We start from the raw sequence: 26,809 nt of genomic DNA, 5'->3' as shown, positions 1-26,809 counted from the left end.
CCTGTCAGAACTCCGGAGATGGGAACTTGCCCTTCAGCATATCCTTTCTTCTCGCTATCCGCCAGGCCTCAATCTCCGCTAATTTCTAATTTCAATTTGCCGCCGCTCATACCTCACCTGTCTTTCAACTTCATCTTTGCCTCTGTACATCCGCCCCGACTGACATCTCTGCCCAAACTCTTTGCCTTTACAAATGTCTGCTTGTGTCTGTGTATGTGTGGATGGATATGTGTGTGTGTGCGAGTGTATACCTGTCCTTTTTTCCCCCTAAGGTAAGTCTTTCCGCTCCCGGGACTGGAATGACTCCTTACCCTCTCCCTTAAAACCCATATCCTTTTGTCTTTCCTTCTCCTTCCCTCTTTCCTGATGAGGCAACCATTGGTTGCGAAAGCTAGAATTTTGTGTGTATGTTTGTGTTTGTTTGTGTGTCTATCGACCTGCCAGCGCTTTTGTTTGGTAAGTTTCATCATCTTTCGTTTTAGATATTTTTCCCACGTGGAATGTTTCCCTCTATTATATATATATATATATATATATATATATATATATATATATATATATATATATATATATATATATAAGATGAACATCAACAAAAGCAAAACAAGGATAATGGAATGTAGTCTAATTAAGTCGGGTGATGCTGAGGGAATTAGATTAGGAAATGAGGCACTTAAAGTAGTAAAGGAGTTTTGCTATTTGGGGAGCAAAATAACTGATGATGGTCGAAGTAGAGAGGATATAAAATGTAAGCTGGCAATGGCAAGGAAAGCGTTTCTGAAGAAGAGAAATTTGTTAACATCCAGTATTGATTTAAGTCTCAGGAAGTCATTTCTGAAAGTATTCGTATGGAGTGTAGCCATGTATGGAAGTGAAACATGGACGATAAATAGTTTGGACAAGAAGAGAATAGAAGCTTTCGAAATGTGGTGCTACAGAAGAATGCTGAAGATTAAATGGGTAGATCACATAACTAATGAGGAAGTATTGAATAGGATTGGGGAGAAGAAAAGTTTGTGGCACAACTTGACCAGAAGAAGGGATCGGTTGGTAGGACGTGTTCTGAGGCACCAAGGGATCACCAATTTAGTATTGGAGGGCAGCGTGGAGGGTAAAAATCGTAGAGGGAGACCAAGAGATGAATACACTAAGCAGATTCAGAAGGATGTAGGTTGCAGTAGGTACTGGGAGATGAAAAAGCTTGCACAGGATAGAGTAGCATGGAGAGCTGCATCAAACCAGTCTCAGGACTGAAGACCACAACAACAACAACAACAACCCTTACCTTGAAATAATATTTACTTACCGAAAAAAGGTGTTTATCCAGTAATGACAACACACTTTACATGATTTAAAAAGGCACACTCAACATCTGAACACTCTTCACTACACAACAGTGTGCTTCAGACTGATTGTTGAAGCATGTTACCAAACTCCATTGTTGACACTAAACTGACCCGTCTCCTAAATAAAAACAACTTTTTCTGATCAGACAAGGTGAGTGCAGATAGCTCAGTTATTATTTGAGCAATCTGGATGCCACTTGCTTTGCCACGAGCTTTATGACATGCTGGCAGGCTGCAGATAACTAAAGTATTAGCTTCAGAAAGTTACTCTTTCAGTAGATACAAGGCAATAAAGTATAGCCAAAATTTGGTATGACAAGATTTATGAGCCACTTGGATAGCACACTATTTACCATAGTTTGACCTTTTGTACCGCAACTAAGCTATTGTACCCAAAAAGTTGAACAGGATCACGAAGTTTCAGCACGACAGGTCTCTTAGATCCTGAGCAATGGTGAAACAAAGTTGATCATTTATTCATTTCAGCCGCAATGTCAAAAAACAAGCCTTAACGAAAAATTGGCTGGAGGCCCCACCATACTACTTATGAAGCTGTAATTTGGCAGTGCTTCATGTAAGGTCTGTACATATATCCAGTAAAAATTTCATCGAAATTGGAGATGGTCGAGTGGGGACCCTTAGGCCACTTGACATGGAATGACCCATTTTGTTCATACCACTCCCTCATACCACTGTACAAAAATTTGCAACTGCATGAAATTGTTCCGCCATTCAACTTTTCGTTATTCTTTGTTGACTGGGCTAAAATTACTGTCATGCATTTTACATCTTGACACACAATTTACTTGCGATAACAGTGAACCATGGTCATGTATAGAAATGCAGTAGGGTGTTGTAGGTATCCCCTTTCAGTACCAGCCACTACTCTGAGTTGCCCTTAAAGTACAGTAATCTGTAACTGTGTGGTACGCACAACATATTAAGTATGTTTTAGCTGCCTCTCTTATTAAAATTTTATTCACTGATAGAAAATGCTGCTTTGAGTTTTGTTGGTGTTTCCTTGATAAATGTTAGTCCAAATTGGCTCTGTTTTCCTCAGTTATGCGTCAAACTATTAGTGAAATAATCTTTTCCCTGATGTGCACCACAGATGGGTAGATGTACTCACTTGGTGCAATAAGGACGTCCAATTTTTTAAATAGCTCTTTACAATGAACCCGTCCGCTGCTTCTGGTTTTCATTCTTATGGCTCTTTTCTGCAATTTAAAAACTGTGTCCATGTTTTGCATCTCTGATCCTCAGAAAGGAATCCTCTAGCTGAGACTTGAGTGTACATAGGCGTTGTACTGTATATCATTACAAGACATTGGCTGTTATAAACTGAAACTAAAACTCTAAGAGGACAACATGCTGATGACATTCGTTTTGCCAGTATCTTTGTGTGCTCATTCCACATTAGCTGAAAATAAATATTCATCCCCAAAAATTTGTTTGTTATACAGTTTATAGGTTCATCACCTACACTTAATGTGACAAGAGTTGTTTCCCATTTTTATGCTGCAGTGCATACTGCTTGTTTTCTTTATATACGACAGAAATTTATTACATACTGCCAAATCATAAACATATGTGAAGGTTTTATTTCCTTTCTGTAATATGAATTCTTGTGCTTCATCAGCAATTATGAAATTACTGCTGTCCTCCATGTCTTATACTGTCTGGAAAGTCATTGATATATGTGTATTAAGAACGGAATTAGGCCAAATACACTACTGGGAGAACATCTATGATTTATCACCAACAGATGCGTGAACAGTCTCTACATTTTGTATCCTGTTTTCCAGGTAAAACTGGAATATCGTGTTTGATATTCCTCTTACACCTAATGCTTCTACCTTATTTTACAGTATTTTATGATCAGCAGTGCCAAAAGCCTTAGACAAGTCTTAAAAACATGTTTGCAGGATAGTTATCTGTGTTAAGAGTTTCAAGTGCCACGTTTGTGACCTCTGTAATGGCCAACCTGGTGCTCTCCCCCCCCCCCCCCCCCCCTCCCCCCACTTGTTAGTTAAAAAGGTTGTGTTTGTTCATGTAACTTAGTCTGTCTTTAAGGAGTGATAATGTATCAGTAATAGAGGTGGTCAATAAAGACAATCAGACATCTAAAAAAGATAATGCATTAATAATATTATGAAAGTGGCAGATTGCTACTCACCATAAAGATGACACGCTGAGTTGCAGACAGGCATGATGAAAAGACTGTTACATATTAGCTTGGCTGGCCAAAGCCTTCTTCAGTAAAGATAAGTGCACACACATTCACATAAGCAAGGACGCCTTGCACACATGACCACTACCTCCAGCCAGACTGCAACGGAAACGTGTTGAATGGAAGAAACGTGGGGAGTTATGTATCAGTACATCTTTTTCTTCTAGCTGTTTCATAATGCTGGAACACAGTATATGCTCCAAAGTCCCCCATAAATTGATGTCAGTTACATGGATCTACAATTCATCGAACACTTCTATCTCCTTTCATGTGGATTGGTATGACCTTCGCAACATTCGAACCTTTACCTACAGATCTTCCTTTGAGCTTCCTGTCACCTATTATTGGTAAAAATTGTGCCGTTTCCTCAACATATCCCAAATGAAATCTAATATGTATAGAATCTGGACCAGAAGACTTTCATTTATTAAGTGACAAGTTGTATTGCTGCTTCCAAATTACTCATGTTGGCAGCAGTTCTTGATTTGAATTGTAGAATATTTTCTGCTTCATCTTTTGTGTAAGAATTTCAGAAAGCTGCATTTAATAACTCTAGTGTTGAGTAATTCCACTTAAGTGTAATTCGTAATATTACCATTGCCATCATATCTTGCTGCTGATGTACTTTACATATGACCAGAAGCTCTTTGAATTTTCTACCAGACTTTGAGACAGAGTTTTGCTGTGGAATTTGTTGAAAGCCTCTTCGAGTTGAAGTCTGTCCTAATGAGGGGAGGTCCCTAGGGGTGTGATCGAAATTTTGAAACCAGATATATGATTATGTTGGTTAAGGTCCCAGGTATTGCATCTTGCAGCCATTCTTTGTGGTAGCCCCTTGTTCGTGAGTAACTGATGGAAAAAAAAGAGACTGGAATTTTGCTGCATATTCTAGAGCATTAACAATGATGACAGTACACAGAGCAGAATTGTGGTGTAGTGGTTAGTATACGTACCTCATGTACAGAAGGTTGTGGGTTCAAATCTCATCAGGTGCTTTACAATTTTTTATTTTCAAATCTTTATCAAAGTGAATTTTTATCAATTTTTTTCAGTTAATTTGTTTAAACGTATTTGCTTAAAATTTCTAATCATTTGTCACTTGATTGTAATCATCATATTAACAATTTTGTTTGCTCTTATGTGGGTGTGCTGAAAAGTAATGCCTCCAGATTTTTTATGTGGAAACTTTTAAAGTTTTTTAAATAAAGTAAACATTGTTAACATTCTACATCTTTATTCTGCGTGTCTGCTTATATAGAGCCCTCTGGCAATAGAGAGCTCTGAATTGTAGTGTGTAACATGATGTGTAATGTAACTATGGCAGTGCATGTGAAACAGCATGCTGTAATCAAGCTTCGAATTTGAAGAGTTCATCCACACTTGGAGTACCCTCTCCTTCAGCATGACAATGCTGGACCACACTGAGCACTGCATTAGCCCGACACTTGAGTTCAGTCTCATCGAACATTCTCCATACATCCCAACTTGGCTCCATTCGATTTTCTGTTTCCAAAACTTAAAAGAACACCTTTGAGGACTTCACTTTGATAGTGACAGAGTGGTGCAAGCAGAGGCGAGGTTGTGGCTACCTCAGCGAAGTCAAACATTCTACAGGGATATTATCAACAACTGGTCTCTCATTGGGAGGAATGTGTTCGTCATCAGGGTGATGATGTTGAGAAATAATCATGTAGACCTGAAGAATAAAGATGAAACATGTTAATAAAGATTGTTTTATTTAAAAATCTATAAGAATTTTCACATAAAAACTCTGAGGCATTACCTATGCAACATGCCCTTGTATTTTGTCATGAAAAAAGAATGTTGAGATTGTGGTTGTGATTTTAAGTTTTTTGTTTATCATATTACTTAAATGTTTACAACCACCAATCTGTTGATGTTGGCTGAGCACATGATCATCACCAAACGACGCGCACAAGAGATCTTTCACGCATCTAGCAATATGGGGTGGAGCGCCATCTTGCATAAACATCGTACGTTCCAGCAGGTGTTTATCAGCCAGGCTGGGGATGATGCGATTTTGTAACATATCGGCGCACGTCTCACCCGTCATGGTAGCAGTTACAAAACCAGAATCACGCATTTTCTCGAAGAAAAAAGGCCCGATAATGGTAGATGTGGTAAATTCAACCCATACCGTGACTTTCTCATCGTGCAATGGAGTTGACACAACAGTTCTAGGATTTTCGGTAGTCCAAATTCTGCAGTTGTGGGCATTGACAGACCCTTGGAGCGTGAAATGAGCTTCGTCAGTCCACAACACGTTACTCAAACAGTCGTCATCTTCCGCCATCTTTTGAAATGCCCACATCACAAATGCCCTCCGCTTCACTAAATCGCCAGGTAACAGTTCATGATGCCGATGGATTTTGTACGCATAGCATCAGAGGGTACGCCTCAGTGCCAAACAAACAGTAGTGTATGGAATACCGGTGCGACGTACGACTGCACAAGCGCTGACTTCCCTGTGCATAGACAAACCCACTACAGTCTCCATTTCTTCCTGAACTGTCTCAGCGGCATTACGCCTTGTGCTCGGTTGGCCACTACGGGGTCTATCGTCTAAACAACCCGTGGCTTCGAACTTCAAAATCATTCTCGCCACAGCTGCATTTGTCAATGGACCTTTACCCATTCGAATCCCCTTCCTATGGCGATAGGATCGTAACGCTGAACTAGCACCTTCCCCATTCTGATAATACAGATTCACTAAAAGGGCCTTTTTAGGTAACGTCAACATGCTATGACTGCTGGCGCATCTGATTCTCTCTGTCATTACAGCTCCTTTTATACACGATTATCATGCACAGTCACTGACGTTTTGCTGCCCTGCGCCATCTGTCGGACATTTTGTGAACTTCTTTTTTTTTTCCTTCCTAATAAAACCCCATGTCATTCTAAGCATTTGTGTCAATTTTTACCTCTCTATCTACATTATTCCGTGGTTTATTAAGTTTTCAAATTTATACTGACTTTTTGATCACCTGGTACAAGAGTTTGGATAGTAATCATCATACAAACGTTTGATTGTTATACAATCATTTAAACCATAAATTCTTGTTGCACTATGTACAAAATAAAGTAGATGAATATTTGAATGAAAGAAGGAATTATAAATAAAACAAAATGGCAACATGAGGAATAGAAATAATGAATGAATAATACAGACGAAAATATAAAATGGTAAAGTGGAAGATATTAAATTAATGTTAATACATCAGAATAAATAAAATCACATGCACAGAGATTCCAAATGAAAAAAGAATGACTGGAAGACAAAATAACAGTAAATGAACTAGACAATATGATGATTAAAATGACATGACAAAGGATTAGAAATTGTATAAAAAGTAACTTAACAAAAATAATGATCCAATGGCATTTCGATAAAGATTTGAAAATAATAATTAAAAAAAAAAAACATTTAAAGTATCTGACATGATTTGAACCTACAACCTTCCATAAGTCAGGAACGTACCTTAACAACTATGCTGCAGTGCTGCTCTGTGAGCTTTCATCATCATTAAAGCTCTAGAACGTCACCCAAAATTCTGATTTTTTTTTTTTTTTCCATCAATTATTCACAAACAGGGGCACCAGGGTGAATTGTTGAAGGATGTGATATCTTGGACCCTAACCTGCATCACCTTACATTTTGTTTCAAAAAGTGAATCCCACACCAGGTGACCTCCCCTTGTAAGTTTTGGGCAACTGTAACCCGTCATTAATCTTGGAGATTTTGCTTTCTTGTAATTCTGGCATTTAACACACTAAAGACTACCAGAGATGAGAAATGAAATTTTCACAAGAATTATCGAGTAACAGTAGCATTTCATACATTCATTCACACATCATGTTCTGTAAATGAAGGAGAGTTTCCAGGGACATGAAATGAATTGAGGTAAACATTAAAAAGCAAAGGCAATCATTGTGGGTTACTTCTGTAAGTAGACTAATAAAATCGTATGACTGGTGCTCAATCACTCTTGCTAATAATTATGAGAATTACTTCTAGCTTACTTTTCATTCATTCATCATGCCCGATACATCCGTTTAACCTTTTCAGGTATGTGGAATAAGTACTTACTAGGCAGAAGTAGCCACTCAAGACTACTGTTGTAAAGAATACTATACTTGGATCAGAATAACATTCTGATTGGCAGTTGAGCATGGAGGGGGAGAATGTTGTCAATTCGCCACTATGTGCAAGCACAAACAGCTCTGGTAGCAGCATCAGTGCAGTTCCATACTGGGTACATTCCTATTTCATCATTTTCCTAAGCAATGTCACAGTTAGTTTCACACATCTGCTAAAAGAAACATGCTATAGGGAGAAACAAACCATATAAGAACAAGGCACAAGAATTACATTGCAGACTGCAATTGTCATCTGCAGCTGACTGGTAACTGCCAGCTGAGGTTGCAGAACTATACAATAACTGTGCGCGGGACAGAAGGTGTGACCAAATTCGTCCTCTGGTTGTAGTTTAGTAAACAACTAGCTTTGATCCAGGCATAGTAAGAGATTGTGTCTAATGCTTATCTATTCTTCTGAGAATCAAAGGAATTATGTTGATAGCTACCTTATATATGTATATTAGGTGTAAATCAGCTTTTTTGTGGTGAAAAGCTATTGCTCTTCGCCTCATACATACAACTCCAGCTTTTATCGAATACTTCGGGACCTTTGCCTTTCGCGGGCAAGTGCTCTACCATCTGAGCTACCGAAGTACGACTCACGCCCGGTACTCACAGCTTTACTTCTGCCAGTATCTCGTCTCCTACCTTCCAAACTTTACAGAAGGTCCCGAGTTCGAGTCTCGGTCAGGCACACAGTTTTAATCTGCCAGGAAGTTTCATATCAGCGCACACTCCGCTGCAGAGTGAAAATCTCATTCTGGAAACATCCCCCAGGCTGTGGCTAAGCCATGTCTCCACTATATCCTTTCTTTCAGGAGTGCTAGTTCTGCAAGGTTCGCAGGAGAGCTTCTGTAAAGTTTGGAAGGTAGGAGACGAGATACTGGCAGAAGTAAAGCTGTGAGTACCGGGCGTGAGTCGTGCTTCGGTAGCTCGGATGGTAGAGCACTTGCCCGCGAAAGGCAAAGGTCCCGAGTTCGAGTCTCGGTCGGGCACACAGTTTTAATCTGCCAGGAAGTTTCATATCAGCGCACACTCCGCTGCAGAGTGAAAATCTCATTCTGGAAACATCCCCCAGGCTGTGGCTAAGCCATGTTTCTGCTATATCCTTTCTTTCAGGAGTGCTAGTTCTGCATTGTTCGCAGGAGAGCTTCTGTGAAGTTTGGAAGGTAGGAGACGAGATACTGGAAGAAGTAAAGCTGTGAGTACCGGGCGTGAGTCGTGCTTCGGTAGCTCAGATGTTAGAGCACTTGCCCACGAAAGGCAAAGGTCCCGAGTTCGAGTCTCGGTCGGACACACAGTTTTAATCTGCCAGGAAGTTTCATATCAGCGCACACTCCGCTGCAGAGTGAAAATCTCATTCAAGAAAAAGGTTGCTTGATTGAAAATCGAGCAATTATAAATTTAAATATTCCTTTTAATAAAAGGTTTGTTTTGTGTGCATGCATCTGTTGGCACATGTGCAGAGGTAAAGTAAATGTTTTGCAAAACTTGGTGCATTTTATATTTTTTGCAGGGGAAATGTCATGTAACCCATCATTTGGTGGTATTGGGAAAGGACATTTGATGAAGGAAATAGATGCATTGGATGGAATCTGTGGCCGCATGTGTGACCTGTCTGGTATCCAGTACAAGGTAAGCCATATCAGTCATTATTAAATGCATGCTATCACTGTAGAGAAAAAGGAGAAAGAAAATGAACATACACTGAGCCATAATATTATGACCCCTTGCTTAATAACATGATGTTCATTATTGGATTACAGCAGCAGTGGTGTGTGGTAGGGATTCAATAAGTAGATTTATGGAGTTACGTGGCATCAGATGTCTGCAGACTTGGTTACAAAATTCATGTAAATAATGGGCTGGTGGTGTGCTGATGGAGACCTGGCAGCCAATAACAGGCCAGTGTATTCAATCAGGTTCAGATTGGTTGAAATTCGTGGCCAAGACATCTACATGAGTTCATAATCATGCCCTTCAAACCACTATCTGCAATTCTGGGCTTGTGACATGGACAGTTATCCTGTTCAAAAATGCCACTGTTGTTGGAGAAAAGATCAAGCATGAAGCATGTGTCCGCAATAATGTTGCCGTAGTCCATAGTTGTCATGGTGCTTTCAATTACTACCGCAGGTCCCACGGAAGTCCAGGTGAATGTCCTCCAAAGCATAATACTGCCCCATCAGCCTACATCCATGGTACATTGCATGTTTCAAGAAGCCACCTGTTTTGCAGTACAGAGCAGGAAAACTTCCAACTTCCACATTCTGTGATGAGACATGGACATCCAGTATCATGTCATGTACCCATAGTTTCAGTGGCCTTTACCACACTCCACAGATGCTCGTGACAGTATCACGCGAACAGCTATTGGAATTTGTCATTTTCGATTAACTTGTTTTCGGGCACTCTACCCTTTGTCAAAGTTTATGTAGTCAGTTTCTCCTTTTGCAGCGTGTATCATCATATGAAAGATCCCATTGGTCTCTGCTCCTCTCATATATTTTCCTTATTGCTTCATGTGTTCGTAAAATCAGCCAGTGCCTTCCAGTCTTGTGGGAAGCAGTCATGGTTTTCTGACTCATTAGTGTATATTAATGTGTGTTCTTGTTACATTGTATTACAGTCACCTGATGCTGACCAGTGATCACAATCAGCAGTGATAATTAAAGCATTGTCTTAACAGTAGCTGAGATAATTTACATGTACATTAAAGTATGAACAGCTGTGCAGCACAATGTGAAGCACGCATAAAATTATTTCTCAGTAGAGAGAATTAGTTATTCCATTTCTTGGTGGGAAAACCATCCAGTATGAGGCATTAAAAGAAACATTACATGAGATGGACATCAACTACGCCGTCAAACAACAAAAAATATTTTAGAAATTAGAAATGACGGGAAAGGCAGTTGATGAGTAGATATAAGGGAAGAGATAATTAGGAGTTGAAATAAACGTTCCATTTTTAAATTTCATTGTAGTAGTACTAGTAATGGAAGATTATAAATCCATTGATCATCTTAACATTAATAACACTAGTTAACAAATTTAAACTTTTTTCTGCATCTGGTTTGTAAATGGGTGGATTTAACTAATTTTGGGGTGCTGAATACACTGGTGAAATTAGTTTTACTCTGTGATGTCACATTTCCTAGATACACAGCAGAATAGAAAAGGTAATAGTGAAAATTGACACAATTGAGCCAAGCAAAAATACACATTTAGAACATTTGAAATCAATATTATTTTGTATGTATATATGGGCATGATGCCAATAAAAGGTCCAAATTAGTGCAGAAGATATTTTCACCTTTAATTGTCTTTGGTTTTTTAAAAATACGATGACAGAGCTGCTCTTCTTTGTAGGAATCGGCATGGGTTTCGAAAAAGACGATCGTGTGAAACCCAGCTCGCGCTATTCGTCCATGAGACTCAGAGGGCCATATACATGGGTTCCCAGATAGATGCCATGTTTCTTGACTTCCGCAAGGGGTTAGGTACAGTTCCCCAAAGTCGTTTAATGAACAAAGTAAGAGCATACAGACTATCAGACCAATTGTGTGATTGGATTGAAGAGTCCCTAGATAACAGAATGCAGTATGTCATTCTTAATGGAGAGAAGTCTTCCGAAGTAAGAGTGATTTCAGGTGTGCTGCAGGGGAGTGTCGTAGGTGTGGTATACTCAATGCCCACACCGTGGTGCCTGCAGCTGCGTGGCCATGGTCTTTACGTCATACAGCCAACGGCCGGCATGCCCCGCTTATGTGCAGCTCTGCACAGCTGTACAGCGCAGGCGCAGGCCTCACACACTGAGTGCCTCTGCACAGTCACGGCAACCTCGGCCAGCGTCCTCCCGAGAGATAGTTACGTGAGGCCGCGCCGCCAATCATAACAGGACATGACAAGTGGTCTCGGTTACGACGGGCATATTCCTCCATCACTCGCCCTATATAGCCGCATATGCTGGCACACCTGGAGTCTCATGTTGGGCTACCTACTTGCTACGTCAACGTTGAACCCAGGAATAACGCTACCCTGTGCTACGACTGTTTACCATACCGGACTTGGACTCTGCAGCCCAGTCGCTGCTCTTGATCAAGCACCAAGTTGTGTTAGTATTGTGGAACTGTTGGCTATAAACAGAATTTGGAACTCAACGCCAATCGTTATTTGTTGTTTCTCCAATTACGGATACAACAGTAGGACCGTTGCTATTCACAATATACATAAATGACCTTGTGGATAACATCGGAAGTTCACTGAGGCTTTTTGCGGATGATGCTGTAGTATATCGAGAGGTTGTAATAATGGAAAATTGTACTGAAATGCAGGAGGATCTGCAACAAATTTACGCATGGTGCAGGGAATGGCAATTGAATCTCAATGTCAACAAGTTTAATGTGCTGCGAATACATAGAAAGAAAGATCCTGTATCATTTAGCTACAACGTAGCACATCAACAACTGGAAGCAGTTAATTCCATAAATTATCTGGGAGTAGGCATTAGGAGTGATTTAAAATGGAATGGCCACATAAAATAGATTGTCGGTAAAGTAGATGCCAGACAGATTCATTGCAAGAATCCTAAGGAAATGCAGTCCGAAAACAAAGTAAGTAGGTTACAGTACACTTGTTCGCCCACTGCTTGAATACTATTTACCGGTGTGGGATCCGTACCAGATAGGGTTGATAGAAGAGATAGAGAAGATCCAACGGAGAGCAGCGCGCTTCGTTACAGGATCATTTAGTAATCGCGAAAGCGTTACAGAGATGATAGATAAATTCCAGTGGAAGACTTTGCAAGAGAGACGCTCGGTAGCTCGGTACAGGCTTTTGTTGAAGTTTCAAGGACATACCTTCACTGAGGAGTCAAGCGGTATATTACTCCCTCCTACGTATATCTCGCAAAGAGACCATGAGGATAAAATCAGAGAGATTAGAGCCCACACAGAGGCATACCGACAATCTTTCTTTCCACGAACAATACGAGAGTGGAATAGAAGAGAGAACTGATAGAGGTACTCAAAGTACCATCCACCACACACCGTCAGGTGGCTTGCAGAGTATGGATGTAGATGTAGATGTTCTTTTGTTTGCCGTTTTATCTCACTCCCTAACAAGACCCCAGCAGTAGTCACCCATCATCGAAGGGTTCCAATGGCCTTGGTAACAGTGTTACCTGGTAAGAATGTCATTCACCTAAGAATGTCTTGGTGAAAGTGTCTACCATTCCCATTGCTTACGGCTCCCAAACTTTCCATTAAGAAATCAAGATGAGAATGTAGAAAGTGAACGTTAAGTGACATTCTACAGCCCATGTTCTTATAGTTGTTCAACAGATCATTCACAATGATAACATAGTTTTTGTCTTTTCTGTTACCCAAAAAGACCTCCACGATTGCTTTAAAAGAAGACCAAGCAGCTGATTGTATATCTGTGAGTTTGGTATCAAAGGTTGGATCTTTCAGCAATTTTCTTATTTGTGATCCAATAAAAATACCCGGGGAACTTTTCTTTTAAGTGATTGAAGGCCTCACCTTCTTTATCCAGAGCTTTTACAGAGTTCTTGATAAGGCCCAGCTTGATATGAAGGGGAGGCAAAATAACTGTATCAGGCTCAACCAATGGGGTATTGTTCACATTCACATTTCCAGAAACATATGACTTCCTTATAGGACATTCCTTGACTGTATAGTGGTTCTTGGTGTCACAGCTGCCACAAAGGCATAAAAAGCAGCAGTATTTCGTGAATCCAGCCTGTAAACCTGTAAGGAATGCAACAACTTTCAAATCACAGCAAAGCTGCCATTCATGATCCTTATATTTGATTGCCTCTAGCAGTAAAGCCATGGTTTCATAAGTTTCCTTCGTATCTACTGCATAAGCTGAAGGTACCAATGTAAATGCATTGCCATTATGCAGTAGTACTGCTTTCAAGCTGGTTTTACTGGAGTCAATAAATAGTCGCCACTTCTGTGGATTATGTTGTACACCTAGCTGCATCATCAGGCCATTGACATCTCTGCATACACACATTGAATTCTGCATATTGAAATACTGAGCAAAGGGAGCTCCTCTTGATCTGAAACAGGAAATTTTTGTCCCTGGAGCTACACACATCAAAAAAATTTTTGCATCACCTTGGTTCCGAGAGTTCCAGAACCTGTACAAAAAACTGAAATAGAGATCAACATAAACATCATTTCCACCATTTTTATTGCTCATAAAAACCACATATTGCATGTTGCACCACCATACAGCAAGACCTTCAGAGGTGATGGGTCAGATTGCTGTACACCGATACCTCTAATAGCCAATAGCACGTTCTCTTGCATTGATGCATGACTGCACCCTTCATGGCATACTATCCACAAGTTCATCAAGGCACTGTTGGTCCAGATTGTCCCACTCCTCAATAGTGATTCAGCGTATATCCCTCAGAGCGGTTGGTGGGTTATGTCATTCATAAACAGCCCTTTTCAATCTATCTCAGGCATGTTGGATAGGGTTTATGTCTGGAGATGTCATTATCCTGAAGGAAGTCAACCACAAGATGTGCGCGATGGGGGTGCGAATTGTCATCCATGAAGATGATTGCCTTGCCATTACGGCGCCTTCCACGTGTACCATGCTGCAGGGTGTCATGGCTGCAAAGATGGACCTCACCATGGACATCAGGAGTGAAGCTGCGCATCACATCACATATTGTGCACAGTTTAAGTCGTAACACGATGTCTTGTGGCTGCACAAAAAGCATTATTCAACTTGGTGGTGTTGCTGTCAGGGTTCCTCTGAGCCATAATCTGCAGGTAGCAGTCATCCACAGCAGTAGTAGCCCTTGGGCGGCATGAGCGAGGTATGTCATTGGCAGTTCCTGTCTCTCTGTATCTCCTCCATGTCCAAACAACATTGCTTTGGTTCACTTCGAGACACCTGGACACTTCCCTTGTTGAGAGCCCTTCCTGACACAAAGTAACAATGCGGGCGCGATCAAACCGCAGTATTGAGCATCCAGGCGTGGTTGAACTACAATCAACATAAGCCGTGTATCTTCTTCCTGGTGGAATGACTGGAACTGATCGGCTGTTGGACCCCCTCCGTCTAATAGGCACTGCTCATGTATGGTTGTTTACATCTTCGGGCGGGTTTAGTGACATCCCTGAACAGTCAAAGGGACTATGTCTGTGATACAATATCTGCAGTAAATGTCTATCTTCAGGAGTTCTGGAAACTGGGGTGATGCAAAACTTTTTTTGATGTGTGTAGAAGGTTCCGTTGTTACAGTCTCGACCCCAAGAGTTCAGCTTGCTGTTTCGAAAGTTTTAGATTGCAGTCCAAATTGTTCAGTTCATTTTGATTAAAATGCTGAGGCAAAGTGTCATGATACTGAGGGCAGTACTCTTCAATATGTTCAGTAGTTTCTGATTCACTTGACATGGTGTCTGGTTCCGTGCCTTTCAAGTTACAGACAGGAATAGGCAACCCCTCATCATGGGGCACAGGCAAATGCACTGAAGATACGTTTGGATACTTTATGTCTAGTTTTGCTTAAATGTCCTAAAATATTTGTAAGACAGAAGTGACAGTCTGGATAATGGTCTTTATGCTCACACCACATCATCGGAACAGCGAATGGCATGGCTTGGTGTTTTCCTTTCAACCACGGTGTTTTCCTTTCAACAACGGTTAAGGTTGTTGTACAGGTTATGCAGTCTATATCAGGTGAAAAATTTTTTATTTTGATCACCAACAGGACAATCAAAATCCAATTTATATGCCTTCTTAACCAAATCAGTGTGATTGGTTTTCTTTGGGCTTTTGGAGTGAATTTCCCACACACATAACAAAAGTTGTCGGGGTGGTTTAGACAGCAACGAGAATTACTAGTTGCGATTTTTCTTGGTGTAAGTTTTACATATCAAAAGTTTGCACTATCTGTCACAGGAAACACTCACTGAGGATCTCTTTCACACTGCTGGATTAGCACATCAACCATTTACTGACGATTTGTAGATCATCTAGCTCTCCTCTGCAAATCCAAAACAAACAATTAAACATCAAAACAGAAGAACAGAAAAAAGCGAAATGCTGAATACCAAAAATAAAAAAAAACTTTAAAAACTCAAAAATGGCATGTGTTAGAACATTTTGAAAGGTATATTTGGCTTCTACAGACCAAAATACATACTAGTTGATGTATCACATCCCAGATTCAAAATGGCTGTTGACTAGTGTAATAGATTTGTCAGTTTCATACTAAGAGAAAACATCAATAAAAGTTAACCAATCCGCACATAAAGGCATATAAACTTAGACAGGGTGTAACAAAGTTTCCTTTACAGACATTGAAGACTTGTAGTGGGGACCAAGACAATTAAGCTTAACATAGGAACCGATTTCTGGAAGCATACAGTTTTCCCACTACCTGCAACATACCACTGGAGGCTCTACTCTTCACTGGCAACGTTCGACGAACATCATTTGCATGGCAGTGATGATCATGTAGAGTGCCTTATGAATGTCATCCTTACCGCCGCAGAATGTGCCACCCCCATTTCTACCGTGGTGTGTCCCAGTCCCCTGGTGGACTGAGGAACGCCACATTGTGGTTCCCATGCTCTCTGTGGCTTTGAAGGTCATTCCATGAAGGAAAACTGTATTCATTATAAACAATTGCATGCAAAGTGACAGCACATTACCAGAGATAGTAAAAAAGTTAGTTGGATCTCTTTTACTAAATTTTTAACCGTTTTCCTCCCTCTTCTGTTGTTTGGGCTAACCTATGTAGGATTTCTGTAAACAAGATACATCTCCTGACTGTAGCGAATGATGTTATTGTAGACCCTATCAATATTTCCAACACCTTGGATAGATACCTTACAGAGATCTTGAGCTCTGCCTAATACCATCCTGCCTTCCTACCTTGGAAACAAGCGGAGGAGGCTTGGGAGAGATACCTTTCCTCTCTCAGAATCGTGAATGCTACAATGCCATTCCAGGACCAGAAGATATTCACATCTAGATGTAGCAGCACCTATCTTTTGACTGCAAGCACTTTTTCCTTCATACGTACAATCGTGTTTGCCGCACAGAGTGGCAGAGTCGTCTGAGGCACCATGTCAGGGACTGCGCGGTCCCTCCCGCTGGTGGTTCAAGTCCTCCCTCGGGCATGGGTGTGTGTGTTGTTCTCAGCATAAGTTAGTTTAAGTAGTGTGTAAGACTAGGGACCGATGACCTCAGCAGTATGGTCCCTTAGAAATTCACACACATTTGAACATTTATAATCATGTTTAGATGGACAGTGTGTTTCCCAGACATTGGCATGAAGCCTCTACAATCCCCATATCCAATCCTAGTAAGGATATACATCTTCCTTCCAGCTACTCATCCAATTTCCCTCACTGTCAGTGTCGGCAAAGTGACAGAACGCATGACCGATGATCGGCTGGTATTGTGGATTGAGTCTCGGAATTTGCTAACGAATGTACATTGTGGATTTCATAAGCACTGTTCTGCAGTTGACCATCTCGTCACTTTGTGAAACTATATTATGAATAGTTTTGTGCAGAAATGTCAGACTATGGCTGTGTTTTTTGATTAGGCAAAGGCTATGGATACCTGCTGGTGTATAATGCACACATGAGGCTTCTGAGGCCACCTACCTTATTTTATTTGGGAATTTTTAAAAGACCAGGTTTTTGAGGTATGTGAGGGTCCGGCTTTTCCGAATACTTTTATTCAGGAGAACAGGGTGCCTCAGGGCTCATGTGCCATAGTAATTAACCCTATCATGGACTGTGAGACCTTAACTTTTCTGGGCGAATTGAATGTTCAAATAACTTATAGCTTTGCTGCCGGGTGACATCCTCGACCACTGCCAGTATTTTGACAGGAGCACACCCTGCCATTCTCAAGGCACAAATGCAAGGAGGAAGCAATGTGCAAGGGAATTTAATACCTCAGTTCACAGAGGAGAAACAAGAAAGATACCACACACAGAACAAGTGTCAACACAAACAAAGATAACCAATACCAGAAATCGATAGTGACTATTAATCAGCAGGTGGGGGTAGCACTAATTCTGTCTCTCTGTTTTTTGATAATAAACAGAGCCAGATTCCAAGCAGCATTTAAACAAAATCCACCATCTCTGTTTATAAGGTTGCTCGATAGTTTGATTTCAATAGCTTCCTTAATAACACTATCCCAATAGCTGGACGTGCAAGCCAGAATCTCCGTGTTGTTGTATTACATAGGATGACCGGTGTCAAGGCAATGGTCTGCAATAGCAGATTTGCTCGGCTGTTGTAAACGTATGTGATGCTTGTGTTCAATACACCGGTCTTCCACAGTGCTAATTGTCTGACCAATATACGACATGCCACAACTGCAAGGAATATGATAGACACCAGCCTTAGGCAAACCAAGATCATATTTTACGGATTCCAACAGTGCCTTAATCTTAGAAGGTGGTCGAAAAACACATTTCACGTAATACTTCTGCAAAATATGGCCAATCCTGTTGGAAATGCTTCTTGCGTAAAACAAAAACGCCATAGACTTAGGTGCCACTTCGTTGCTATTGTCACTCACCTGTTGCACAGAAGGCTGATAGCACAACGCACGTTTGATCTGCCTCTCCCTATAACCATTCTGACGAAAGGTGAGTTCGAGATGTGATAGCTCAGCTGCCAAACTTTCAGGGTCTGAGATAACGTGGGCCCTGTGAACCAAGGTACGAAGTACTCCTTCACGCTGAGCTGGATGGTGACAACTATCAGCTTGCAGATAGAAGTCAGTGTGAGTAGGCTTCCTATAAACAGAATGTCCCAACGTACCATGTCTTCCTTGTGACCAGCACATCAAGGAAGGGAAGGCATCCATTATTTTCCACCTCCATAGTGAACTGGATATTCTTGTGGATTGAATTCAGGTGTTCCAAAAACCGGTTTAAATTCTCACTACCACGAGGCCAAACAACAAAAGTATCGTCCACATATCTGAACAAACACACAGTTTGAGGTCGCTGACTCCAAAAAGTTGTTTGTCACAGGAGACTATCGAGAGTCTTAATTCTTACTGTGCTGTGCCACCTAGATTATGTGGCCTCCTTAAGGTCCATAAAGAGGCTGTCCCATTGAGGCCCATTGTTTCTAATATTGGTGCTCCAACATATCGTGTAGTTAAACATCTCGCTAGCTTGCTGAGCCCACTAGTAGGTAGGTGTGAACACCACATCAAGAACTCTGCAGATTTCTTACGTTGATTGCAGGGATTGCATTTGAATGACTCTGATATTTATTCAGTTTTGACATGGTTTCTCTTTTCACTCACATTCCTCTCTCTGATTCATTGCAGCTAATTGAGGTTAAGTTTGATGTCGAGTTAACAAAAATGTTTCGACATGTGCTGACTTCCACTTACTTTTTTATTCAATGGTCAGTACTACGAATAGACTGATGGAGTTGCAATGGGAAGCCCGTTGTCACCTATTGTGGCCAATTTGTTTATGGAGGACTTTGAGGAACGTGCTTTGGAGTCAGCGACCTTGAAACCTGCGTGTTTTTTTCAGATATGTAGATGATACTTTTGTTGTTTGGCCTCATGGTAGTGAGAATTTAAACCGGTTTTTGGAACACATGAATTCAGTCCACCTGAATATTCAGTTCACTTTGAAGGTGGAAAAGAATGGATGCCTTCCCTTCCTTGAAGTGTTGGTCAGAAGTAAGACTGATGGTATGTTGGGACATTCTGTTTATAGGAAGCCTACTCACATTGACTTGTATCTGCAAGCTGATAGTTATCACCATCCAGCTCAGTGTGAAGGAGTACTGCATACCTCGGTTCACAGGGCCCATGTTATCTCAGACTCAGAAAGTTTGGCTGTTGAGCTATCACACCTCGAAGTCACCTTTCGTCAGAATGGTTATAGGGAGAGGCAGATCAAACATGTGTTTCGCTATCAGCCTTATGTGCAACAGGAGAGTGAAGATAGCAACGAAGTGGCACCTACGTCTACGGCCTTTTTGACTTATGCTGGAAGGATTTCCAGCAGAACTGGCCGTATTTTGCGGAAATATGATGTGAAGTGTGTTTTTCAACCACCTTCTAAGATGAAGGCCCTGTTGGCGTCCGTAAAAGATGATCTTGGTTTGCATAAGGCTGGTGTCTGTCGTATTCCTTGCAGTTGTGGCATGTCGTATATTGGTCAGACAATCAGGATTGTGGAAGACTGGTGTATTGAACATAAGCATCACACACGCTTACATAGCCAAGCAAATCCGCTATTGCAGAACATTGCCTTGACACTGGTCATCCTATGTAATACAACAACACGGAGATTCTGGCTTGCATGTCCAGTTATTGGGACAGTGTTATTAAGGAAGCTGTTGAAATCAAACTATTGAGCAACCTTATAAACAGAGATGGTGGATTTTGTTTAAATGCTGCTTGGAATCCGGCTCTGTCTATTATCAAAAAACAGAGGGACAGAATTAGTGCTACCACACCTGTTGATTAATAGTCACTATCGATATTTCTGATGTTGGTTATATTTGTCCAATTTCAACCTTGCAATTAAAAACAATCCGTAGTTCTGCTTTTAGGTTGACTGCGTTGCAATGGCAAAAGTCAAACACTGGGCAAGGACTGACTTTATTGCTCGGATGACACATTTTGAAATTATCCATCACAGCTATCCAGGAGTTATTATGAATGTTCCAGTATTTTTTAACAGGCCTTGTAGCGTGATTGTTAGCAAAGAGAGACATTTTGACTAATATATATTGGTGACTGATATGCTATTCGATCATCGCTAAATTATGAGAGAGTTGGAGTGGGGTGATGGTGTTTGTTTAAGACTTTCTGTGTTCCATTTCATTTTTGCTGTGTTACAGTTTGTATTATTTGCCACTCGCTGCCACTCAAACTGAGTAATTATGTGTTAATCCCTCCTTCCTTCCAGGTTATGCTTTAATTTGTGGTAAAAGTTATTTTAAGACCTTATATAATTAAGGAATTTTAACTTCTTCTTTCTAGGTACTTAATAAAAGAAAAGGGCCAGCTGTTTGGGGACCAAGGGCACAAATAGACAGAGAACTGTACAAATATCATATACAGAAAGAGTTGTTTCACAATACACCAAACCTTGAAGTGATGGTGTCTTCAGTAGAAGATTTAATTATGGAGGATGTAAACAGTTTGGAATGTGGAAATGCTCAGAAATGTTGTACTGGAGTGATGCTAAGTATGATATTTGTTACCTTAATTTTAAATGATAAAAAGATCTATGAAAGATAGTATGCAAAAAAAATTGATGTTTTAATAGGCAATGGCACTGAAGTAAGAAGCAAGTCTGTGATACTAACAACAGGAACATTCTTGAAAGGACAGATAAATATAGGTTTAGAAGTGAGACCAGCTGGAAGAATTGGCGATGCTCCAGCTATTGGACTGGCGAAAACTTTGGAGAGGCTTGGATTTCGTATAGGACGCCTCAAAACAGGTTTGTATTTGTAGAACAAAAAAATACTGTAAACAGTTTTTGTGTTGATTTATGATAGTTAGCACATCTTGATTAGTATTCTCTTCTCAAGACTTAGAGAAATCTCTGATGTGACTTGGTCATCAAGATAAACCTATATTTGTTAGAAAAACCTTTGTTCCCTACGTGGCAGGCTAGATTTTGGGCATTTGGTTTGAGTTGTTGGTCAAGAGGACCAAAATTCTTTCAGTGGATGCACAATAACTAGTTACAGTGGTACATCCAGGATTTTTGATTTCGTGGATTTTGGGGAGCATGTAGAATATGGGTGTGTAGGATGTCATAGGGGTGAGGAGGGAATGAATTGGCCGGTGAGATTCTGGCAATGGCCTAAAACTTTAAGCAGGGATTGGAGATTATGTTGGACTCCTGAGATGGGACCACTCTGACAGAGTTTATAGGTTGAGAAATCAGACAATTGGCAAAGGTCTTCCACCAGGTGGTCAATGCAATTCGCAATGATGGTGGTCAAGCCTTTGTCTGCAGGTAGGACAGTTAGGTCAGTAAATGTTTTGAGACTGTGTCTGGCTGTCCTATTTTCTGCTGGGATGTGGGGAAGAATGGGGAGGCCAATTTGGAGGGGAGGAATTCCTGGAAGATGGCCAGGGGATGGTTGGTAGGGAGGGGGTGGGGGTCCTGGTTGGATGATGGTACAAATAGGGAGAGGCAGGGTTCACTGATGGGATTAGATTGGAGTGACTGGTGGCAAGGAAGTTGCATTGCAGAGTTTGGGAGAAAGAGGATAAGTCTTGGATAAGTGCGGCACGGTTACATTTGGACGTATCTTTGCAACAACTGCTCGAAAATAACATGCTTCTGAAATAGTGTGAGCATCTCGGATTTATTTTATAAGCATAACACGATGTCATAGGAGCAACGATGTACATGACAAATCTACTACTACAAAATCGTCCATAAAATACTTGAAAATGGCATCAGGCCGAAATTGTACAATCGTACATGAAATAAAGAGAATGGCAGCTGAAAAAAAATTAATCGCAGCTGTGGACGCTATCGCATTGGAAATTGCAGTATTTTTTAGTATTTTTATGTGTATTGAAAATGATCAGAATTAATTATAGTGACTTTTTATTTCCTTCATCTGTATCTACATATGTATGACGCGAACCAGTGTACATTACATGGCAGAGTCACCAACCACTAACCGTGCATGACCCAACATACATGTGGCCCTAGGCCCTGCAGCTAAGGAAATGTGGTAGTCAGTTACTTTACAACACAGTGCAAGGAAGTGCATTGTGCCTGAGCACATTGCAGTTTTGCAAAGTATGTGCGAGCCAGCACAGTCAGATGAGTGCCAAGTGGCCATACATGTTGCACTAGCAGATATCATTAGGAGAGATAGTGTAAATAGTCTTCATGGGTTTGCCACCGGATCACACTGTGCAAATTCCACAATATTACCTTGGAGCAAATGTCCGACATATTCAGGTGGTTCAATCTTTCTGGTAGCTAGGTATGACTGTCGTACCTAGCCACCTGCGAGGTTGAACCACCTGAAGATGTCGGACATTTGCTCCGAGGAAATATTGTGGAATTTGCACAACATGATCCGGCGGCAAACCCGCGAAGACTATTTACAACATATCTGCCGGGAAAGCTTGAAGAGTCACAGGAGAGATAGTATTAATCGTGAAGTCTTGAGGTCCCAGGTGTTCTACCAGATATCAGTGCCATTCGTGCACAATATTTCGACAATGTGACTTGCCTTCATCAGACTGCGCATTAAGTCATTAAGAGTCTTCATCTTCTTTAGATGTACCCAACATGAATTAATGAAAATGATGTTGTCTTTCTTCCATGAATTCCTATTTATATTCCCTGCCTGCCTTCTTGATTTGAACTACAAACATGGAATAAGACACCAGAATAGGTTGTGCTATCATTTTTTATACAACTTATTTTACAGATGCATTGCACTTTCCATCCAATCTAAGTCTTCCATTCTTCTTTTCAGTACTAAATTCATGTCGTCATCCTATCTCATATTGCTTCTTAGTGTTACCCTTAAATGCTTACACAATATGACGTGCTTCCTTTTTGATACATTCCTCCATCTCATTCTTGGAGAGATTCTCATTGGTTGAAGTCTTACCCACATTCTCTTTGCTTGTAAGACAAATCATGTGACATGTTGCTTCGAAGATTAACTGGGAAATGTTTCTTGGCAGACTCGTAGTTCTGTGACTTTTTCTTACTCCAAATAAATGGAGAAGAATGTAAGCTATGCAGATGAGTAAGAAAAACAGTCCTGTAATATTTGAATACAGTATTAGTAGTGTGTTGCTTCACACATTCCATTTGTTTAAATAACAGTCATAACATTGCAAAAATGACTATTGTGAAAATGATACATTGCTACTCAACATGTAATGGAGATGTTGAATCGTAGATGGGTAAATATAAAGACAGTCAAACAAGTAAGCCTTCAGCCAAAAGGATCTTCTTTTGAATTAGACAACACACACACACACACACACACACACACACACACACACACACGCACACACGCTCTACACACTACACAACTGACACACACATGGCCACTGTCTCTGGTTGCCGAGGCCAGACCATAACATTGCAAAGTGATATGAAATGGAATAAACTCATAAGGTCAGTTGTAGGTAGAGAAATGGTCGACTTCAATATATTGGGAAAATTCGAGGTAAGATCAGCTCATCTGTAAAGGAGAACGCATTCAGAACACATGTGCTGCCTGCTCTTGAGTACTGCTAGTGTGTTCATTATCCCCACTTGGTCCAATTAAAGGGAAACATCTAAACATTTCAGAGGCATATTGCTAGATTGTTACTGGTGAGTTCGGTTAACATGCAAGTGTTACAGAAAATGCTCCATGAATTCTGTAGTGTCGGTAGCTGGACCGACACCGTGGAGTTGATTGCTGAAAATGAACTATAGACTACGCTGTGGCCGATAGTGCACGCACGGCAGAACGCAGACGGGCGTGAAGTCTGGAACATGAGAACTTATGAATGAATAAGAAGAAAAGTATGTAGATGCTTTTTACTTAACTTTTATTGATTCCTTGGAATACATCTCTCTTGATTACTCGTAAGCTATAGGCACTGATACAAATGGCTCCTTGCTAGTTCGTAGCCATTAACTTAGCTGATGGCTATTCTGTCTCTCGGCTAATGAGAGAGAAAGGCTTCGTACAACTGGGCGATAGCTAGGTTCGCGTACAACTGGGCGGTAGCTTGGTTCTCGTACAACTGGGGTCGAGTCCACTCTCGTATCACGAGACCTGCCTTGGTGGTGGCGCTAGGTCTGCGATCACAGTGGCGACACGCGGGTCCGACATGTACTACATGGACCGCGGCCGATTTAAACTACCACCTAGCAAGTGTGGTGTCTGGCGGTGACACCACAAATTCAAGTGGGAATTCCTGGAGGAAAGGTGACATTCTTTTCTTGAAATACTATTGAGGAAGTTTAGAAAACTGACAGTTGAGATTCACTGCAGGATAATTCTACTGCCATACTGCCACCAATGAATATCTTGTACAAGGACTATGAAGACACACTGAGAGAAATTAGGGCTCATACAAAGGAAGTCAGACAGAAGATTTTCCCTCACGCCATTTGCGAGTGGAACAAGAAAGGGAAGGATTATCAACAGCACAATGTGTCCTCTGCAGTGCATTTTATGATGATGACTTGTAGATTTTGTGTGCAGTGGTAGATTGAATCAAGAGTGATTCAGAGATATGACAACTGGACAGGAGAACATACACCAACAGCCAATACACTACCTCCAGCTGGCTCCTAACAATGTGTGGCAAAAATATCCACAAATATGAAACAGGACAGGATAATAACTGTAAGTCCGTGTTGGTATAGCCACACAAAAACACTGCACCTTATGTTTCCACAGAAATGGATATACTTCATTGGCTTTAATTAAACTTGCCAAGTTCGTGACATTTATTAAACACCATCTCCTGTTAGCTAATGGCTCCATGCTGTGATATGTGGCCTCTAACAAGCATGTATTTGCACTCTTGACTATAACCCTCACCTAGAAAACTGGAAATGACTCAGTCGGAATCCCACCACTGCACTTGTGAATTATTGAGACCTTTCCATGTATGAAAAAAGTGCTTTGTTTATTACTGAGGGTTAACTACCTACTTAAGAAATACTAAACTCTAGCTCCATGCCAGAGAAGACATGACTAGCCTCCTACGCCCACAAGGGCTGTCAGCCAACTCTGCGATTTTGCAATCTCTGACAAGGAATCCCTCGAGTGGGAGTCACAAGTTCAGTCTTTAGTAAGTCTCATTTGAATGTATTGTGTTAACAATTATGACAGGAAAAACATTCATTCCTCCTGCCCATCAAGAGGAATGAATGTCTGGGAGGTGCAGAGATCAACCTTTTATGGGATGTATGTACTACACTTTGCAAAATGGGTATAGTCGACACTCAAGAAATGTTGAAAGCAAACCATTAACTTGCACCATCACCACTGAATGAAAAAAAGTCAGGCCACAGTGATCACAAAGGTTCGCACCATCGAGACCGAAGATGAACCTTATGGGGCTACAAACTGCGCAGTAAATTGACCTAGGTAGCCACTCTTAAAGAATGCATATGGAATGAATTGGTGTAATGGGGTGATGAGAACTGATGGAGTGTGATCTTGAATATCCGAAGTTTTTCTTGCACTATATGGTCATATTGGTGCAAATTTATTCAGAATGTGTTCACAGTTGCTTTTTTACTTTGCTGATGATGATCTTCCATATACATAATTATGTTTACTATCCTGTTCTTGGACAATGATTGCCCTTCACTATGTTTCACTGGAGAATGGATTTGTGGCTCGCCGGCCGCGGTGGTCTCGCGGTTCTAGGTGCGCAGTCCGGAACCGTGCGACTGCTACGGTCACAGGTTCGAATCCTGCCTCGGGCATGGATGTGTGTGATGTCCTTAGGTTAGTTAGGTTTAAGTAGTTCTAAGTTCTAGGGGACTGATGACCACAGCAGTTGAGTCCCATAGTGCTCAGAGCCATTTGAACCATTTGTGGCTCACTGTCTGACAAGGATGATGAACAACATGAATCAATGCCTGTTTCAATATCATTTTCACTTGTTAATCATGTATTATCATCATTGTACTTCTTATGTACAATTCCACACAGTCGAATGTGTGCAACACGCGAACCACCATGCAGAAAGGCTAATATTTTATCTGCTCCTTGTTTCTTACTCTGTGAAATTCCTTTGGTTCCTTTCTGACGAAGTGTCAACTTCAGCAAGAATTGTGGTAAATATAATGCAATGTTTGTTTTGTTTGGCATTGCTATTGTCCTGCTCTGTATCAACACCACTAGCACTGTAGCCCTGTAGCACTGTAGCGAGTTATTCTTCAGCAAAGCAGTTGGAACTACACTCTGTAGCCTCATGCTGTACTTACCATTGGGTACCTCCAGTCCCACTCCCTGTTGCCATTAGCAGCCAATATTGTGATTACTTGGTTGACAAT

The 26,809-nt window shown here is 40.9% G+C and overlaps 1 protein-coding gene across 3 annotated transcripts in view; it reads left to right on the top strand.

Moving 5' to 3' along the window:
* Positions 1–26,809, top strand: part of LOC124782429 (protein MTO1 homolog, mitochondrial) — a 91,170-nt gene that overhangs the window by 15,032 nt on the left and 49,329 nt on the right. For all 3 annotated transcript variants that reach the window (XM_047253941.1, XM_047253939.1, XM_047253940.1), the window contains 3 exons: positions 9,251–9,369; positions 20,776–20,983; positions 21,065–21,241. In XM_047253941.1, the coding sequence (XP_047109897.1) occupies positions 9,251–9,369; positions 20,776–20,983; positions 21,065–21,241 (504 nt within the window). The remainder of the gene's footprint in view (positions 1–9,250; positions 9,370–20,775; positions 20,984–21,064; positions 21,242–26,809) is intronic.

Source organism: Schistocerca piceifrons, chromosome 1, assembly GCF_021461385.2.
Source record: "Schistocerca piceifrons isolate TAMUIC-IGC-003096 chromosome 1, iqSchPice1.1, whole genome shotgun sequence".
Taxonomy (NCBI): domain Eukaryota; kingdom Metazoa; phylum Arthropoda; class Insecta; order Orthoptera; family Acrididae; genus Schistocerca; species Schistocerca piceifrons.
This window is presented reverse-complemented; position numbering and strand designations above follow the sequence as displayed.